The sequence below is a fragment of the Notamacropus eugenii genome, chromosome 5, assembly GCF_028372415.1.
Source record: "Notamacropus eugenii isolate mMacEug1 chromosome 5, mMacEug1.pri_v2, whole genome shotgun sequence".
Lineage (NCBI taxonomy): Eukaryota > Metazoa > Chordata > Mammalia > Diprotodontia > Macropodidae > Notamacropus > Notamacropus eugenii.
In genome coordinates this window covers 24,317,464-24,335,463 of record NC_092876.1, presented here as the reverse complement: position 1 = coordinate 24,335,463, position 18,000 = coordinate 24,317,464, and the positions used below count along the sequence as shown (strand labels likewise).

Genomic DNA, 18,000 nt, shown 5'->3' with positions numbered 1-18,000 from the left:
AACTAAAATTAAAGGCAAAACAACAAATAAATGGGCATTCTTAGAAGTTCAAACTTTGTTTCCTCAGTCATTTCAGATATCACTGATCACAGTGTATTTTTGTCTTTCTGTTTATCCACATCTATCTCTCTGTATCTCTTTAACTATGTCTCTGCCATCTGTCTGTCTCACTATCTTTCTACCTATCTGTATCTGAGTTCAACTCTTCTCACAGTGGGACAGTTTTCTACAGGTTTCAAAGGCCACAGTATTAGGCAATAGAAAAAGACTTCACTTTGCAGTCGGGGGAAGTGGGTTTGAAAATTGGACCTGTCACTTCCTAGACCAGTGACTTCAGGGAAATGGTACGTCCCTCCCTGCTCTTCTGTTTCCCCATTTATTAGGCAAGGAAGTTTTAACAGACAATTAAAGTAGGTGTGTCATATAATGGACATAATTGACATAATGTGACATTATCATAATTGATAGCATGTCCAACTGTGGCTGATCAGGAAAATACAAATTCAAATGCTCTACCACCAGTTGTGTACAAACAGTGCATGGGAACATTTGGGGAGGATTCTCTTAATCTGGGAATCTTATTTTTTTTTAGCTACTTCAGCTCTGCTTTGCTCATAGGGCACAATACCATCTCTGATGATGAAACACCATGCTGGGCAGTCCTGTGTCTGTGTCTCCCATGTTTCACAATCATTTCCAAAGTTCTTAAGAGAGAACTGAAGAGAAACTTAAGACAGTGTTCTTGTATCGCTTCTTCCGTCCACGATGTGAACACTTGCCCTGTGTCAGTCCTCCATAAATTTTAGAGATGCATAGGAAGAGACTGTAGAAAGGAGAAGAGTGAGGTTTTGCAGGTAATACTACTAGCTAACATTTTTAGGCTTGTGAAGGGGGTCAAACGATGCCACAGTCCACAGAACACTGGACTGAGAATTGAGAAGACCCGAGTTCAAAACCTGTTTTAGAGATTTCTTAGCTGTGTGACCCTAGGCAAATTAGTTAACCTCTTTGTGACTCAGTTTACTGTAAAATGAAGATGATATTAACACTGAACTCCCAGGGCTGTTGTAAGGATGAAATGAGAGAATATTTGTAAAGCACTTGGGAAACCTTTAAGTGCCATGTCATGCTAGAGACTACAATCACGAGACACATCTTACTGGCTCATTGGGTTGTAGATTTAGAAGTGAAAGCTACCTTAAGGATGCAGTCTCCTCTCATGACATCTGAAGAGATAGATGAGGCATGTGAGAATACCTTGAGAAAGTCACTTAATCTCTCTTGTCTTCTATTTCTTTATTCCTAGAATGAGGGGGCTCTGCTCAGTAACCTCAAAATTCCCTTACATTGATAAATCTAAGATGACATATTTCTCTCTGAGCCTCAGTTTCTGCATGAGTGAAAGAAGGTTGGAACAACTCAAGCACCAAGAGAAGGGCCTTCATAGCAGGTGCTTATGAAATATTGAGGTGAAATATTTGATACATGACCTCACTACTGGGACTTACTACTGTGTTCTCTTTCACTCTAATGCTCTTACATGTAATGACATATTAGCATTCCTTGTGTTTGGGTCTTATTTCCTTGCTAGCCTGGATGCTAGCCTGGATGATACCTGGGGAAAGAGAATTTGCTTAACCAAATCCTGTGTCTTGCCCAGAGCATAGTCTGAAATGGGAAATTCAGGAGATTGTAGCTCTAATCATGGGGCCAACCTAGCTTAGTAAAAGACCAGTAAAGACCCGCAGCCAAGTGAGTCCAAGGAAGTGACCCATCCAGCTGAGATGCTGTGCCCTGTGAAGAGCTAATAGTGGTCAGTAGCAGACTGGCTCAGCCTAGTAGCTGAATGGAGTAGCACAGCAACAAGTGTAGAAGTCTCAGAGATCCCATGGTCAGCAATGAACTTTGCAAGGACATTTCAGGAAAGACAAAAATTACTGAGGCTCTGCCTTTTCAGAATGGTAAGTTGTCTTGGCCACATGTGTTCCCTGAACAGGTGTCTCATTATCTTTCACTAAGAGTTCGTGTTCCCACCCTCCCCCATACAGACCTACACTGTGTGTGTTGGTGGGAAGGTCAGTCCCAGGTTTGGGGGAGGGATGCTTTAGGATTCTCGTTATGCGTTTTGAATGTTATTGGGAAACACACTGGTGGGGACTCAGAAGTTATGGGGTTAGAAATATGATGACCCATGAAAATGACCACTAGAGGCCAAGAGGGCAGATGGCTCTCTCAGGATTCCAATTAGTGAAGAATAGTCTACGTCTCAGGGAGGGACCACAACAATGGGCTTGTGTTTGTTCCCTTTACTAGACTGAAAGTTCCATGAGCATGAGGAATGTGTCTTATTCAGTATCTGTCTGCAGAAGGTGTTTAATACACGTTTGTGTAATGAATGATAATAGAGCTCAGGAAGTGACTTCTGAACCACTCTGTGTACAACCAAGGCTGAGGCCTCAACCATTGCTCATTGGAACCTAATTTCTGAGTATGTGGTGTAGGGGTCAGTGAATCTATTGTCTTCTCTAGGTTTTGCTCCTTGTAAGTTGAGGCAGGCATAAGGTAACTCATCTAGTCCATCCTCTGGAGCTGCTGGTGTTGAGGCTGTGTCTTCAGGTGGTGAAATGATATTGAGGGACAGATCCACTCCAGATGGCCTCTTGGGAACCTGGAGAAAGGGTAAAGGGATGTTCAGTCAAATCCAGTTCCAGCATCATGAGAGCAGGAGTAGAAGATGGGGAGAGATGGCCTTGGGTTAGCGATTGTGCTGGGCACTGAGAGTTGAGTGAACATTTGAGGGGTAGGGGTTGGCATGCTCTACCTCTGCCTCTCCCATAGATGCTTCTTCTGCTGCTGCTTCCACAGACTTCTTCCTGAGCATCTTTACCCTGAGGAGGTAAAAATGCAGAGTTGGTGCAAGGGAGAGAAGCTGAGATTCAGATACAGAGAAGTAGGGCCTTATCACTCACTCTGTGGCTCACCCTGACATACCATTTTCCCTCAATGGCTTCCTCTTTCTACATTTGTCAAATGAGGCAATAAAACTACAGAGTCTCTATGGTCCCTTCCCCTTCACATTCTCCTGTTCTGTGATTTCCAACCTCCAAATTTACAAAGTTATGAACCACAGGAGTGTCTAGGAAAGACCATGGAGCTGAGCATCAAGAGACTTGCGCTTGCTATTATTTCCTTCTGAGGTCTTGGGTAAATCTCATCCTCACTCTAAGCCTCAGTTTCCTCATATGTAAAATGAAAGGCTTGGATAAAAATGTCTCTAAGGTCTGTTCCAGTTCTACATTCTATGATCCTATGGGATAATACTGCTTCCCAATCATTAGAGGCTGAAGGCTTTTCCCACTGTGGTTCCGAAATGGTCCCTCACTGGATCAAGGCAATCCTCCTACTCTTCCTAAATCAGTTCTCTATCCCACTCACCACAGAGCAATTCGAACCTTTTCATCTCTCCTTAGGTCACTCATATAACCTCATCCCTTACTCTCTCATCTGAAGACTGTGCCTCAGGATGCACCCAATGGCTGAGGCCATTGGCTGAGAACTCCTTTTAGTCCCCTCTTCCTCTCCTCACCTCACTGAAACATAACATGAAATGTCTTAGTCATTCCACATCACTGAGATGTCTTCCGTACCTCTTCCTTTACTTTCCTCATGGATGAAGAAGATGCTCTCCTTTTGTTCCTGGTTAAAGCTTCTACCTAAAGCCCTTGATGCCATCTTTTGCTGTACCAAGCGCTCTCACTATGTTCCCCACTGTCTCGTCTGAAATCTTTGCCTATCTACTGACTACTACCTCACTCACAACAAACATTTCCATGTTCTCCCAAAACTTAAAAAGTGCTAATGACCAATTACCCCTTGAAAGAGAATCCAAAATGAAAGCTCCCAGGAATATTATAGTCAAATTCCAGACCTCTGAAATCAATGGAAATATATTCCAAGCAATCAGAAGAAACAATTCAAATACTGTGGAACCTCAGTCAGTATCACATGAGATTTATCATTAACTACTTTAAAGGGGCACTAGGTAAGAGAGTGGATAGAGTGCCAGGACTGAAACCAGGAAGACTCATCTTGCTCAGGCATCTATCAGCTGTATGAGCCTGACAAGTCACCTAACCTTGTTTGCCTCAATTTCTTCATGTATAAAACAAGCTAGAGAGGCAAATGGCAAAATACTTCATTTTCTTTGCCTAGAAAAACTGAAATGGGGTCAGAAATTGTCAGACCTGATTGAAACAGCTGAACTACAGCATTAAGGGAATGGAGAACTTGGAATACGATTTTCCAGAAGACAAAGAAGACAGGATTCAAACTAAAAATAACGTAGCTGGCCAAACATTATAATTTTACTGGGGAAAAATGAGACAGAAGAGTTTCAAGCATTCTGGATGAAAAGATCAGAGCTGAAAAGAAAATATGGCATTCACTCATGATTCAAGAGAAGCATGAGATGATAAAAATGGAAAACAAATTTCATAAGGGGCTCCATTAGGTCAAACTGCTTACATTCCTATATGTGGAGATGAGACAGGTAACTCCTGAGAATTTCATCATTGTTGGGGCAGTTAGAAAGTATGTGCATAGACAGAGGGCAGGGGTATAAGTCTGTTATGTTGGGATGATGCTAAAGAAAGAATATAAGAGTGAGAAAGAGGGTTGCATTGTTAGAAGGGGAAGGGGAGTGAAGAATTGGGAAATTAACACCCATAAAAGATGTATGCAAGGAAGAGTTTTTACAATGTAGGGGGGAATGTAGTGGGGAGTGGAGGGAGGAGGGGAGGGTGGTGGTACCACTTGGACCTCACTCTCATCTGAACTGACTCAAAGAAGGAACAATCCTTTCTCTCTGTCTCTCTGTCTCTCTGTCTCTCTGTCTGTCTGCCTGTCTCTCTCTCTCTCTCGCTCTCTCTCTCTCTCTCTCTCTCTCTCTCTCTCTCTCTCTCTCACACACACACACACACACACACACACACACACACACACACACACACAGACACACACATAGACTCAGGTTTAGAGATTCAACTTACCCAACAGGGAAGGAGAAGGGGAAGGAGGCTAAGCAGTACTGGAACTCTGTTACAAAGCAGTAATTATCAGAACAATCTCATACTAGATACTAAAGAGAATGAATTATTAATGAATAAGGCACACAACATTCCAAAGCAAATGAGCATAGTACCTAGAGTTATTCAAAGACAAACTGAAAGATCGAAGCTTTTGAGGTAAGAAACACCACTGAGAACACTGGAAAGTAGTTATGCATAACAGAGATAAAGATGAAATATCATCCTATATAGAAAAATAAGCTCAAAATGGATACATGATCTTGATGCACAAACAATTTCATAAGCATGTCGGAGGAACATGGAAAAACTTCCTTGTCAGATCTATAGATAAGAGAAGAGTCTATGAAGAGATGGACAGAAGTATGGGAGGAAAAGTGCAGTTTTGATTAGATGAAATGAAAACAGTTTTGCCACAAAGAAAAGTAATGAAGCCAATATTAGAAGGAAACAGAGAAAGAAATTATATCACATTTCTGTGAAAAAAAGTCCCATTTCTTAAACATATAGGGAAGTGAGCCAAGATTATCCAAAAGAGACATATTTTAATTGATAAAGCACATGAACAGGCAGTTCTCAGAAGATGAAATCACAGTTATCAATAGTGATATGAAAAAATTCTTTGTCAGTATTCATTAGACAAATGCAAATCCATCATCCCTGAAGTACTACCACATACACATTATACTGGTTAACATGATGGAAAAGAAAAATGTCAGATACTGGAACTAATGTAGAAAAAGAGGCACACTAATGCACTTGTAGTGCAGCTGTGAATGGGTCTATTGTATATTCATCCTTCATTTTCAAAGATGACCATGACATCAGAGAAATCATGACATGAGTTGCACCTGACTTTGTTTTGAGTGAGGGATGTCTGTGCAGGTCACCAGCCTCACTTTTTCCTCCTGGGTCATATAGATCCAGTGACCAGATATTCATCAGGATGTCTTGAGACACCCTAGGATGTAATGGGAGACAGGCATTTTTAGATTAAGGTTTTTCAGGTACTCACTTAGAGTGAGGTAGCATTGTGAATTCAATGAATGGGCCTCTGTAAGTAGTATTCAGGGCATGGTCCCTTTAAGGAGCAAAAGGAAAAAAATAACTAAATCATGTTGGGAGGGAATGAGAAACAGTTACTATTTAAAATCACTCTAAGCCAGGAGGGTCCAGAAAACAGCCATTAAAGGGACCTTGGGCAGGGCCTTATTAATGTCCAATGTATGGGCTTCATAGTGCACTGGGTTTAAGGTTTGGGGAAAGACAGATGAAAGAAAGAGAGGAAGAAAGAAAAAATGAATGAAAGAAAGAGAGAAAGAAAGAAAGGAAGGAAGAAAGAAAAAAGAAAGAAAGAAACAAAGAAAGGAAGGAAGAAAGAAAGAAGGAAAGAAGGAAAGGAAGAAAGAAAAGAAAAGAAAAGAAAAGAAAGAAATCTAGCCAGTAAACATAAAGTTACATTGCTTTGGAGAGGAGAAGGAAGGAAAGAGGGAACAGAAAGGGGAGGATGAGCTGAGTCACCAACTAGCTGGGTCCCCATTGGTCTACCCATTATGGGGAGCAATCTGAAATACTGCCCAAAGGGCTATCAGACTCTTTATCTCTTGACACCACCCTCAATATTCCTATTAGGTTTGTACACCAAAGACTCAAAGCAAAAGTAAAAAGACACAAAGGTACAAAAATATTTATAGCAGCTCCTTTGATGTGGGCAAAAAATTGGAAATTGAAAGAATACCCATCAGTTGGGGAGTGATTGGTTGAACAAGTTGTGATGGAATACTATTATGTCTTAAGAAGGGAAAAATGGAAGAGTTCAGAAAATGCTTAAAAGGCTTTTATGAACTGATGCAAAGACTCATATGAAGTAACGTAAAGTGAAGAGAGCAGAACCACAGCACGAATTTATTGTAAGGATGATTAACCATGAAAGATTTAACGACTCTGCTGAAGACAAAGATCCTAAAACATTCCAGAGGTTTCAAGACTAAAAAACTATCCACCTTCACAGAGAGAGCTGATGAACTCCGAGTGCAGACGGAATCATTTTTTTCACCTTTTTAGAAACACGTTTGTCCTGACTTGATATATATATACATATATAACACACACATAAATATACATTTATGTATACAGGTGTGTATACCTATATCAAAATCATCTGTACATATAATGAGCATTGTATTTCTGTCCTTCTCAATGAATGGGGAAGGCAAAGATTTCAGAACTGAAAATCAAAGTTTTAAGAAACAAATGGAAAAGGAAAGTAAAAGACAAAATAAAAAAGCTTATGCTGATGCAGAAACTCGCTTGGCATTTGAACCAAGGCAGGCACCAAAAGGAAGCATGGATGCAAGTGCAGCAGCGCTGTGGGAAGGTGCGATCAGGGCTGTTCAAGAGGAGAAGGAGCCGAAGCTGGACGAGGAGCTAAGGACGATGGAAAGGGTGGAGGGGAGAGGCAGGAGAAGGCACAGGGCCACTGCTTGTTATAGAAGGAAAGGACAATGCCCTGCAGACAGAAGGCAGATCCTCATCCAGGGGGAAGATCGTTAGAAAGGAAGGAATGTAACAAAAGCGTAGAGGGGACTGAGAAACAAGGTCAGAGCTTTGCTTTGGGTATTTCACTGGGGTTTTGCTGCACCAGATATATTTTGTACAGTGATTTAGGCTTTTATTTTTGCCATTCAGAGGGAAAGTAAACTGTACATATTGTTATACCATACATTGAATATATTTAAATATTTATAATATATATATATTTATATTACATATTATAATAGACAATAATATAATGTATATTTTATATTAGATATACTAAATATATGTATGTATTTAAACGCTTCAGTGGTTCCACCAAATGGAGAAGGGCAAGTGTCCTAATTTCTTGCTTTAAGAGTGGAATTATTAGCCTCTTACCGTGGAATCTTCTCTCCTCCTGTCCAGAGAATATAAATGCCTATCCTGAGGATTGATCAATCCCAGGCAGCAGACCACCTCCCCTTCATCTCACTTCTTTGGGGGCTGATCATGTGGGGGCCAAACCCAGCTCTGCCCTTCACTATCTGTGACACTGAGCCCCTCCTGCAGCTTGGAGAACTGAAATGGGGAGGGGCCAGGGAAGGAAACAAGATTGCTGTAAGGACCTACTACGTTCCACTCAGTGTGCCCGGGACTACACAGATATGACCCCATTCAATAATAATGATAATGATACTAACAATAATAGGTAACATTCCTGTATCACTTCCTATGTTCTAGGCACTGTAAGAAGCCTGTTACAGATATAATCCCATGTAACTATGATAACAGCTAACATTAACATAATGCCCTACAAGTCAGAGCCAATCATCCCAATTTTACACATGAGGAAACTGAGGCAGACAGCTTCAGTGAGTTTCCCAGGTTCACTCATCTTCTAAATATCTGAGGCAGGATTTGAACTCAGATCTTCATGGCTCCAGACCCAGTGCTGTATACGCTGAGTCTCAGCTTCTCTGTTTGATCCTGGCAGCTCAAGTGGAGTCAGGGGCCTGGATTGCTTTAAATCATGACTTAACTACATACTGGGTCATAAGGGTGACCTTGAGCAAGTCACTTTTCCTCTCTAAATCTCTGTTTTTTTAATCTGAAAAAGGAAAGGTACTGGAATTTCTGTTCTGATTCTCTTCTTACACACTTACAAAATTGGTGCCTGAATTCAGGGAAACATTGATATCTGAGGATTTCTCAGAGATGAAATCATGCCATCATTTCCTGAATCTTGACCCCCAAGATTTCCTCGTCCTCCCAGCCCTGACACTCACAGAAGGAGGCAGATTGCTAGCAGACTTATGGCACCAGTTCCACAGAGGACACTCAGGATCACATCTTTTTGGATGAGGTGGGACAGTGTGGACTCATCTGAACAAAGAGTTAGTTTGGGGTGAATAGAGGCCATGGCAATAATGGCCTCCTGTCCTCGGGATCCTCTGCCCCAGCTCCCTCCCTCCACCATCCATCCCCTGGCACCAGGTGACAGAGCAGGGTGTGGATCCTCTGGTGGTTCTTTCCCTTACAGCTGATAGTGATGTTGGAGACCCTGTCCACCTTCACATTCAGGCTGCTGTTGGCCCAGGGCACAGACTTGGTTGATGTCACCTGGAAGGTGTCATTGTTACAGTTGTCTTCCACAGGCTTCCCCCCTACCCACCAAAGGAAGGAGGTGGGTGGCTCTGCTTGGACACAACACGTACAGATCAAGCCTTCCTTGACCCAGGAGCAAGAAGGGCTGAGTAACCTTGGGGTGTCTGTAGCAAGATACAGCTAACCCCTGTATACTCTCCTTTCTCCACGAGGGTCCAAACACCCCATGGTGCCCAGACACCTCACACTCGCAATTCACAGAGATGCTCAAGGAGGCCTGCTTGGAGCCCAGAGGATGCTGAGCCAGGTAGGTGTAATTTCCTCCATCTGCTGGGCCCAGGTGGGACAGATCGAGGTGCAGGACTCCATCCTCTGAGAGCTGGGAAGAGGCCAGGATTTGGTTTCCCAGGATTCAGCTCAGTGTGGCTGGAGGATTGTTGTTGGCAGCACAGAGCAGGTGAAGTGACTGTCTCTCCTGTACAACAAAAGCTGAGCTGTTTGCTGGAAGAAAACCTGAAAAAGATCAGGAGGTCCCAGCATTGAGAACCTGGAGGGACTTCAGAGACCCCTTGTTTCCCACCTTCATTGTAATGAGCAAGGATCTGAGAGCTTTCTATCAGGTGTGAGTTCCTGAAGATACCATGAGGAAGGGGCAAGTGTAGGAGAACAGGACCCCAGGCAGGGAGGGAAAGTCTAGGCCCAGCCTGGCCTGAATTGCTGCCCCCTTTTCCCGGCACTGCCTCTTCCCTGGCTGCTCCCCAGAGCCAGACCAAGGAGGCCTCCCTTGCCTCTGGTGCTACCAGGGCACACTCAGCTGGGTCATGTTCCTGACTTTGCCTCAGGTTGGGTTTTGTATATCTCCTTTCCCTTCCTTCCTTCCTTCCTTCCTTCCTTCCTTCCTTCCTTCCTTCCTTCCTTCCTTCCTTCCTTCCTTCCTTCCTTCATTCCTTTCTTCCTTCTTTTCTCTCATCTTCATTTTCTTTGTTTTCCTTCATATTTTTTTGTTTGGAAACTCTTTCTTTTTTCTACTTTCCTTCCTTTATTGTTTTCGTCCTTTTTCCATGTTTTTTCTTTATTTCTTTATCCCTTCCTTCATTTATTCATTCTTTCTCTCTTATGAATTTTCTTCCTTTTGTTCTTACTTTTTCCTGTATTTTTACCTTTCTTTTTCATTCCTTCCTTCCATCTCTTCTTCTTTTCACATTTATTTTTCCCTTTCTCATCTTTCTTCTTATTGGTTTTCTCCTATTCTTCCTTTCTTCCTTTGACCAGTCCTTCCTTTTTACTTTCAGTTCCTTCATCTCTTCTATCTTTCCCTCCTTTCTTTTCTACTTTCCTCCTTTTCTTCCTTGTTACCTTCCATCTTGTTTTCTTTCTGTCTTTCTTCCGTAACTTCATTTCCTCTCTCCATTTCTCTCTCTCTCTCTGTCTCTCTCTCTTTCCCCCTCTCTTCCTGTTTCTCTCTTTCACTTAAGGAATTAAGGGAACAATATTATGAAAGATGGAAACAAACAAAAAAACAGGTTCCCAGTAGAGTGAAATGTCTGCACAATGAGCCTTCTTACATCTTACATCATATGAGCCCAAAGTGATGAACACAACGTTGCTCTTTCCCATAGTCAGCAGGCCTAAGTCCTCAGGGCCAATAGTGCCCTGTCCTGACTGAATGCTCAAGGCTCAACCTTGATGGCCAGACTCTTTTGCCCCACTGAAAGCAGCTCCTTGACCAATCCCCATGACCTCCTCCTGCAGAGACCCCTCAAACACTCAAGATCAACCCTGAACCCAACATCAACGATTCAGGTAGCAAAGACTCCCTGACTGAACTGGAGTGTAGAGAGCCCCGTCAGCTTCCCCAACATGGAAACGTTGATGGGTCCAGTGGACAAAGCACTGTCCTAATAACTGGATTCAAGGTGGACCATGTCCCTCTCAGCCCAAGCCAGCTGCAGTGTAGATGTCACTACATTCAGTCTCTACATTTAGGGCTCAGAGCTCTCTGTTACTAGGGACTTGTGTGTACTAGGTAAGGCTTCCTTCACAGCTCTCAGTCTCAGTGTTTTTCATCTGGAATATGGGCATCAGAACTCTCACACTCCTTATCTACTGAGACTATTTGGAAGAAAATGGTTTCTAACTCTTAAAGTCTGGTGTAAACATGAGCTGATGTCATTCCAAAAGCAGGAGGAGCCCAGGCCAAAGAGAACTTGGGCCTGTGCAGCGAGTCCTAGTCTCTCCTGTCTCCTTCCTCTCCCTGACATCCACACCCACCCTCAGAGTACAAGCTGAAACCCCAGGATGCACTCCCTCAACACCCCTAGAGGTTCTGCTGATACCTATTGTCCTATTGTCCAGGGCCATGGTGATGGTCACATTCTGCACAGCATTTGCAACAGAAAGACCAGGCTGACTGGGGGTGGGGTTTTCTGTCCAGCGAAGCATTAGGCAAGGAAAAGATTAAATTCCAGAATCTCGGATTATCAGAGTGGAAGGAGCTTAGAGGGCATTTAGGCTAACCTTACCTGACTGGCATTGGCACATGAAGCCACAGAGGCTGAGAGAGAAAAAATACAGGAAATTCCAGCCTGTGTATATGCTTGGAGGCAGCTTTTCCTACTCAGCACAGGAAAAAAAGGATCTGCTTTTCCAAGGTTTGGCCCTGACCCTGGTCCCTTAACGCATCCCTCCCTTACAGCCTCACATGGGGAATGCAGGTCTGCTGCCCCAGTACTCACAGGACACATTGAGTTGGACAGTTTTCTTTGTGCTCAAATGGCCTCCAGGAGGGGTGACCTGACAGGTGAGGTTGGTGCCATGGTGCTGGGGCCCAGAGATGAAGGAGAACTGTGAGGAGGGTGACGTCCTAGAGCTCTGTGTCTTAGAAAAGAGGGAAGCCCCAATCCAGGAGAATGTGAAAGGCCTGTCTTGCCCACAGGCTGAAGGAAATGTGCATTTCAGAGTCACCGGGTTTCCCGACTCTAGTACCTCTGGCATAGAGATGTCTGGTTTCTGCTTCAAGTCTGGAGAGGAGAGAGACAGTGAGCCATGGAGTGGGAAGGGGACTGAGGACTCAAGTGTTCTTCCAAATGCTGGTCCCTCCCCCATTCCTCAGGGTCCTACTACGTTCCATGCATAATATGACCCCATTCAGACTCCTGCTCCTTAACAGCATTTTGGGCATCCCGAGTTATCCTCAGGACTGAAGTCACCCACAGATTGTAAGTCAAGGGGAAATATCAATAAAGAAAATGGAGGAGAAGCCCTTCATTTCACATAAAGAGAAATGGAGTCAAGAGGCAAAGGGAAAAATTATACTTCAAAATGCCCCAAGGAGAGTCAGGCAGAAATATAGAATTGGAATCTCCTTCCTTTGGCAGCAGCTCCAGAGTTCTTTTCAGAACAACCGTGGTGCCTCTCAGTCTTGTCTGGGGTCCTGGTTCCACTCAAAGAAGGCTTCACCATTTGTAGCTCTGAAGCTTTAGGCAGGATCTTCACACCTTTCCTGGGTCTTCCCCAGGTATCCTCTGATCCCTCACCATTTCCATGGGGCGTTACAGTCTTCAAGGCCATCCTATTCCTCAGACCTCCCTGCCTCATACACTGAGGAGCAGGAGAGGAGCATCCTAATTGTCACATTCACATAAAGTAGCTGATTTCCAAAACTGTATCTACCAGATTCATAGTCAATACGGAAGAAGTATCGTCCCCTGTCTGAGAATTGGGCGTCTGTGATGCTCAGAGAGCAAGATTTCATCCTGGGATCCCCAGTGAGATGGAATCTCCCCTGGGCTCCATGTGCCACCTTCCACAATAGGTCATTGGTGGCCACGGGCCTGTCTCTCACAACATCAGAACTTGCTCTGAACCAGTAGCCATAAATGCTCTTGTTGTAATTGACGTAGAGTCCATAGGTATTGAAGGTGCAGGGAACGTGGGCACACATTCCCTCCTCCACAGTCACTGAAGGCTGCACCTCCAATCTCTGGGACAGGGACCCTGAGGGCAGACAGAGGCTTGGTCAGCATCTCTACCTCTTCTCACCCCTCAGACCAGCCTCCCTCTGCCCCAGCCTCACTCACCCTTCCAATGCAGGGGCAGCAGCAGCAGCAGCAGCAGCATGGATGAGACAGGAGAGAGCCAGGCTGCTCTGGGGCTCTGTGTCACTCCCTGAACACTATGGTTCCCTGTCAGGGTCACAGCAAAGAGGAAGATGAAACAGGAAGTCCTTGTGTGGAGAGAGAGGGAGGACCATCCTCAGAAGAGGAACCCTTGTCCTCTCATCAGTGGCCTTCTGGCCTCCTTCATTGAGGTCAGGGAGAGGGGTGTGTGTGGGGGTGGGGATGGGGAGCTCCTCTCCTGGGCCAGCTCCTGGGACAGTCAGGACTGAGGTGCTGGGGGAGAACAGATCTGCTGCACAGACTTGGGGCATGGATCTTGTATGGACCAGGGTGTCTGTGTTGCTGATGGGGGGCAGTGACCAGAGCCTGGCCCAGACCTGGTGCTGACCATTAAACACTGCTGCCCCTCTCGTGTGCAAGCTGAACTGGGATTAGGAAGACCTGAGCTGAAATCCTGCCTCAGACATTCCCTGTCAGTCTTTCCTCTGTCTGAGCCTCAGTTTTCCCATCTATACAATGGGGACAGTAACAGCCCCTCCCCCTCAGCCTTGTTGTGAGGATCAAATGTGAGATTTGCCAAGTGTTTCACAGACCATGAATCACTGCAGAAATGCTGGGCATGATTATTATTAGTTTACTCTCCTCTAAGATCTCTCTAATTCAGCTACATGAGCCAATGACCTGCTTTGGTATGGCATTCCATCTCCCATCTCCAGGCCTTTGCTCTGGCTATACCCTATGCCTGGAAGAATTTCACTCCTCACAATCTTTTTCCTGGCTTGAACCCCAAACCTCAGCTCCAATGTCACTTCCTGATTCCTCTTTCTACCTATTTTCTTCTACTCTTCTTCTCTCTTCTAAATGCATGGTTAATGACTTGGTGTTCATTACAGGAGAATGAACCTTCCTGGTGAATTTGCACTGCTTTTGCCTTTCTCAGTATCCTCAGTACCTCCCACAACGCCTGAGACACAGTAAGCTCTTAATAAATGCTGGGTGACTCTTGACTGGCTGACATTTGTTTTATTTGGATTCCTGTGACCTTTGCCCTCAGTATCCTCCTGGATTCCCCTTTCTCATGCTGCACCAGTTCATAATGATTGTCATGTGCTTCTCTGTATGATCATATCCACCTGAGTTCCACATTCCAGGATTCTCATGCCCCATAATTCAGTCAGATTCCCTGCACCTTTGAATCCCCAGTATCCTTTCTCTTCTGCTGGTGGCAGTATTTGAGCTTCCATGACTTTTGTTATGGATGTTCTGGTACCTATGGGACCATTCTGTGTTGTCTTTGATCTCCTTGGGATTCATTTTCAGTGAAGCCACCATTATCTCATTGATGCAGGTCAGGACCTGTTCTCCAAGATTTCAGCTACAAACCCTGTGATGACTCATGAAGAGCCTCCTATGTGCCAAGCTCTGCCCAGGGCACTGCTGATGCAGAGAAAAGGGAGATGCACCTGCCTTCAGGGAGCTTAGTCTCAGTGCAGGACAGGGAGAGGATAAGCTCCTACACAGCATGGTGTAAAATTATTCTGGGCTTGCTCTTGCAGCTCCCACTGATCAGACTGACAATTAAGGGTGGGTGGCAAGGACTGGAACACTTCCCCTGGGCTCACTCTCTGGTGTCCCTGCAATCCTGTGCTATAGGAACAAACATCAGCCTCCTCTAGGCCCTCCCCAGTTTTGACTCTTCTAGTCCTGTGCACCCCCTTGGTGCACCAGTTCAAATCTGCCTCTGATTTTTTCCCTCAGTGTCATGATCATTCCCTGGGGACATCTGCCTTCATCCAATCACTGAATGTCCCAGAGAGTCTTCAGATTGACTGAAGACTTGTCCATATGTTGTGGAGAAGTTAGAGAAAACAATCCCATAATATCTGCTTTACTCCTCTCTTTCTCTCTTTTTCTTTCTTCTATTTCCATTTTCTCTTTCATTCTGTCTCTTGCTTTCTCTTCTCACTTCCTTCTTCTTTTTAAACTCACACAAAACACTTGCTTTCTCAAAGAGAAACGAGAAAGAGGAGGGAGACAGAGAATTGGGAATTCAAAAGGTAAAATAGTAATATTTAAAATTTTACAGGTAATTGCAAAATATTTAATAAAATAAGTAAATAAAATAATGTGTAAAAGGTCATGGAAAAAGAGAGAGGCACAAAAAGATTGGAGAAGGGCAAATGTGGTCTTGATTTTCAACAAGAGAGAAGAGAACAGTCTTCTCACTGAAGCTACAGAACTGGCTTCTGTTCCCAGGGGTATAGGAGAATGGATAATTAAAGACATACATGGATAATGCTTAGATAGAGAAGTAACTAGTGATGGTGACTAGCCAGCTTGATTTCCCTAACCAAAGATAACTTCCCTTCCTGGACACAGTTACTAACTTAGTACCTGAAGAGAACAGTCCTGTGGACACAAATGACCTGGATTTGAGCACTACATTGGCAGAGTGATCACATCCCATAAAGAGGATGGGCAGCAATAGCTTAGACCACAATTGGACAACGTCCCTCAGAGAGCAGTTGTTTATGGTTCAATGTCAGAGAGGTAATCTCTCCAGGAGAGAAGCCCAGGAACGAGGCAGGAAGAAAAAAGATGTTAAGAGCCTGCAACACTAGGCTTTATCTAATGATCTATCATTTTACATGGGCTGCTATGTGGTTGAGGGAATAGAGCTTTCTACCTGAAATCAGGGAGAGCTGACTGCCAGTCCAGTCTCAGACACTTACCAGCTGTGTGATCCTGAGCAAGTCCCTTCACTTCTTTTTGCCTCAGTTTCCTCCACTGTAAAATAGAAATAAGAATAGCCTCTGTATCTCAGGGTTGTTGTGAGAACCAAATGGTCCAATAGTTCTAAAAGTGTTGAGCACAATGCCTGGCACTTACTGGAAACTAGAGTAACACTCCTTCTATTATCTCTTCTCCAAGAAGGAGAAGTGCAAAGTCTCCCTCTGGGGACAAAAGTGAATTTCCTGAGTGTGACAGAAGAAAAGAGAAGTTAAGAAGAATCCCTGAAGATCAGTAGAAATGCAGAGGTAGAAAAGTCCTCCACAGTTCCCTGTCCATGAAGCCCCTGTCTGACATGTGGCTGTCCAGACTCCAAGGAGGGGAAGCCACAAACTCTGCAGGTAACCTCTCCCTCTTTGAGCACCACTAATTCTTAGGGAGTTTTTCCTGACATGAAGTTGCTCTTTTGCCACAGCTTAGCAGTGATTTGTTCTCACCTTGTGGCACCTTGGAGGAGGAAGCCAAGGTCTGCATCCCTCCTACACAATGAGCCTTCTAGAAAACAAGGACAGGTCCCCAGAATTTAGTGAAATGAGTGAGCAAGTCTGGATTTTCTTCTGTCATCTGCTTTTGTGAAAAAAAGACCTTCCTTGGGGAACCTCATTCTCCCAACTTGGATGTTTAAAGTGAGCGGTTTGTGGTGGTGAAAGGGATTGGTGTTTCAAGTCCACAGGTTTGGTAACATCATGAGCTTTTGCACTATGCACCTTATCTTCTTTACTTCTCCAATGGACCAAGCACCTTTCAGACTCTAAAACTCCTTGCCCTCTGGTGTGAGGTGACCCTTAGAAGAAAAGTCTCTGATCAGAGAGGGACACTCCCCAATGGACCAAGTCTTCCCATTGTAACCATCTCTACTGTCTGTCTCCTCTAACTCTGAGACAGCCTGTTGACTTACCTAATATGATCAACTGTGACATTTCTTAGTAAGTTAAGTGTGAGTCTTCTCCGTGTCAGTGTCCTCTGATTCAGTCACTCTCAGCTTGACTCTCCTCACTATGTCTGTGAAGTTTTCTGTGTGATTGCTTAAGCATCTTCATTGTAGTTTTCTCACTGTATGTTTCTGGAAGGACTACAGTTTTATATTCTTTCTTGTCTTTCTATCTGAAAGCTCAGTTGGGTTGACTTGGATTGTAGATAGTTGAGATGTTTTTCCAGAGTTGAAGCATTTTTTTTTTACCCTCTTAATTTTATTTTGTTTTTTTTTATTAATTAATTTATTTAACTTTCAACATTCATTTTAACAAAATTTTGGGTTCCAAATTTTCTCCCCTTTTGTCCCCTCCCCCCAAACACCAAGCATTCTAATTGCCCCTATGACCAATCTGCTCTCTCTTCTATCATCCTTCTCTGCCCTTGTCTCCAACTTCTCTTTTGTCCTGTAGGGCCAGATAACTTTGTATACTCCTTTACGTGTATTTCTTATTTCCGAGAGGCAAGAACATTACTCGACAGCTATTCCTAAAACTTTGAGTTCCAACGTCTTTACCTCCCTCCCTCCCCACCTCTTCCCTTTGGAAGGCCAGCAATTCAATATAGGCCAAATCTGTGTAATTTTGCAAATGACTTCCATAATAGTTGTGTTTTATAAGACTAACTCTATTTCCCTCCATCCTATCCTGTCCCCCATTACTTCTATTGTCTTTTGATCCTGTCCCTCCCCATGAGTGTTGATGCCCTCCCTTCCATCATCCCCCCCACCCTGCTTATCCCCTTATTCCCCACTTTCCTGTATTGTAAGATAGGTTTTCATACCAAAATGAGTGTGCATTTTATTCCTTCCTTTAGTGGAATGTGATGAGAGTAAACTTCATGTTTTTCTCTCACCTCCCCTCTTTATTCCTCCATTAATAAGTCTTTTGCTTGCCTCTTTTATGAGAGATAAT

General features: G+C 43.9%; 1 protein-coding gene across 1 annotated transcript; it reads right to left on the bottom strand.

Moving 5' to 3' along the window:
- Positions 1-9,135: 9,135 nt before the first annotated feature.
- On the bottom strand, positions 9,136-16,588 carry LOC140507426 (sialic acid-binding Ig-like lectin 9). Its single transcript, XM_072615519.1, has 7 exons — positions 16,552-16,588; positions 13,286-13,390; positions 12,879-13,202; positions 11,942-12,226; positions 11,729-11,760; positions 9,453-9,585; positions 9,136-9,221 (listed from the first exon to the last, which is right to left on the bottom strand). Exons 1-7 carry the CDS (start codon positions 16,586-16,588, stop codon positions 9,136-9,138), a joined length of 1,002 nt encoding a protein of 333 aa, XP_072471620.1.
- Positions 16,589-18,000: the final 1,412 nt, after the last annotated feature.

Bases quoted from the DNA above. Each gene is read 5' to 3' on its own strand.
- LOC140507426 (XM_072615519.1), bottom strand. From the start codon at position 16,588: ATGCAGACCTTGGCTTCCTCCTCCAAGGTGCCACAAG. The intron at 11,761-11,941 runs GTGAGTACTGGG...TTTCTCTCTCAG, and splicing joins TGTCCAACTCAATGTGTCCT to CCTCTGTGGCTTCATGTGCC. The intron at 9,222-9,452 runs GTGAGGTGTCTG...GACACCTTCCAG, and splicing joins CATCTCTGTGAATTGCGAGT to GTGACATCAACCAAGTCTGT.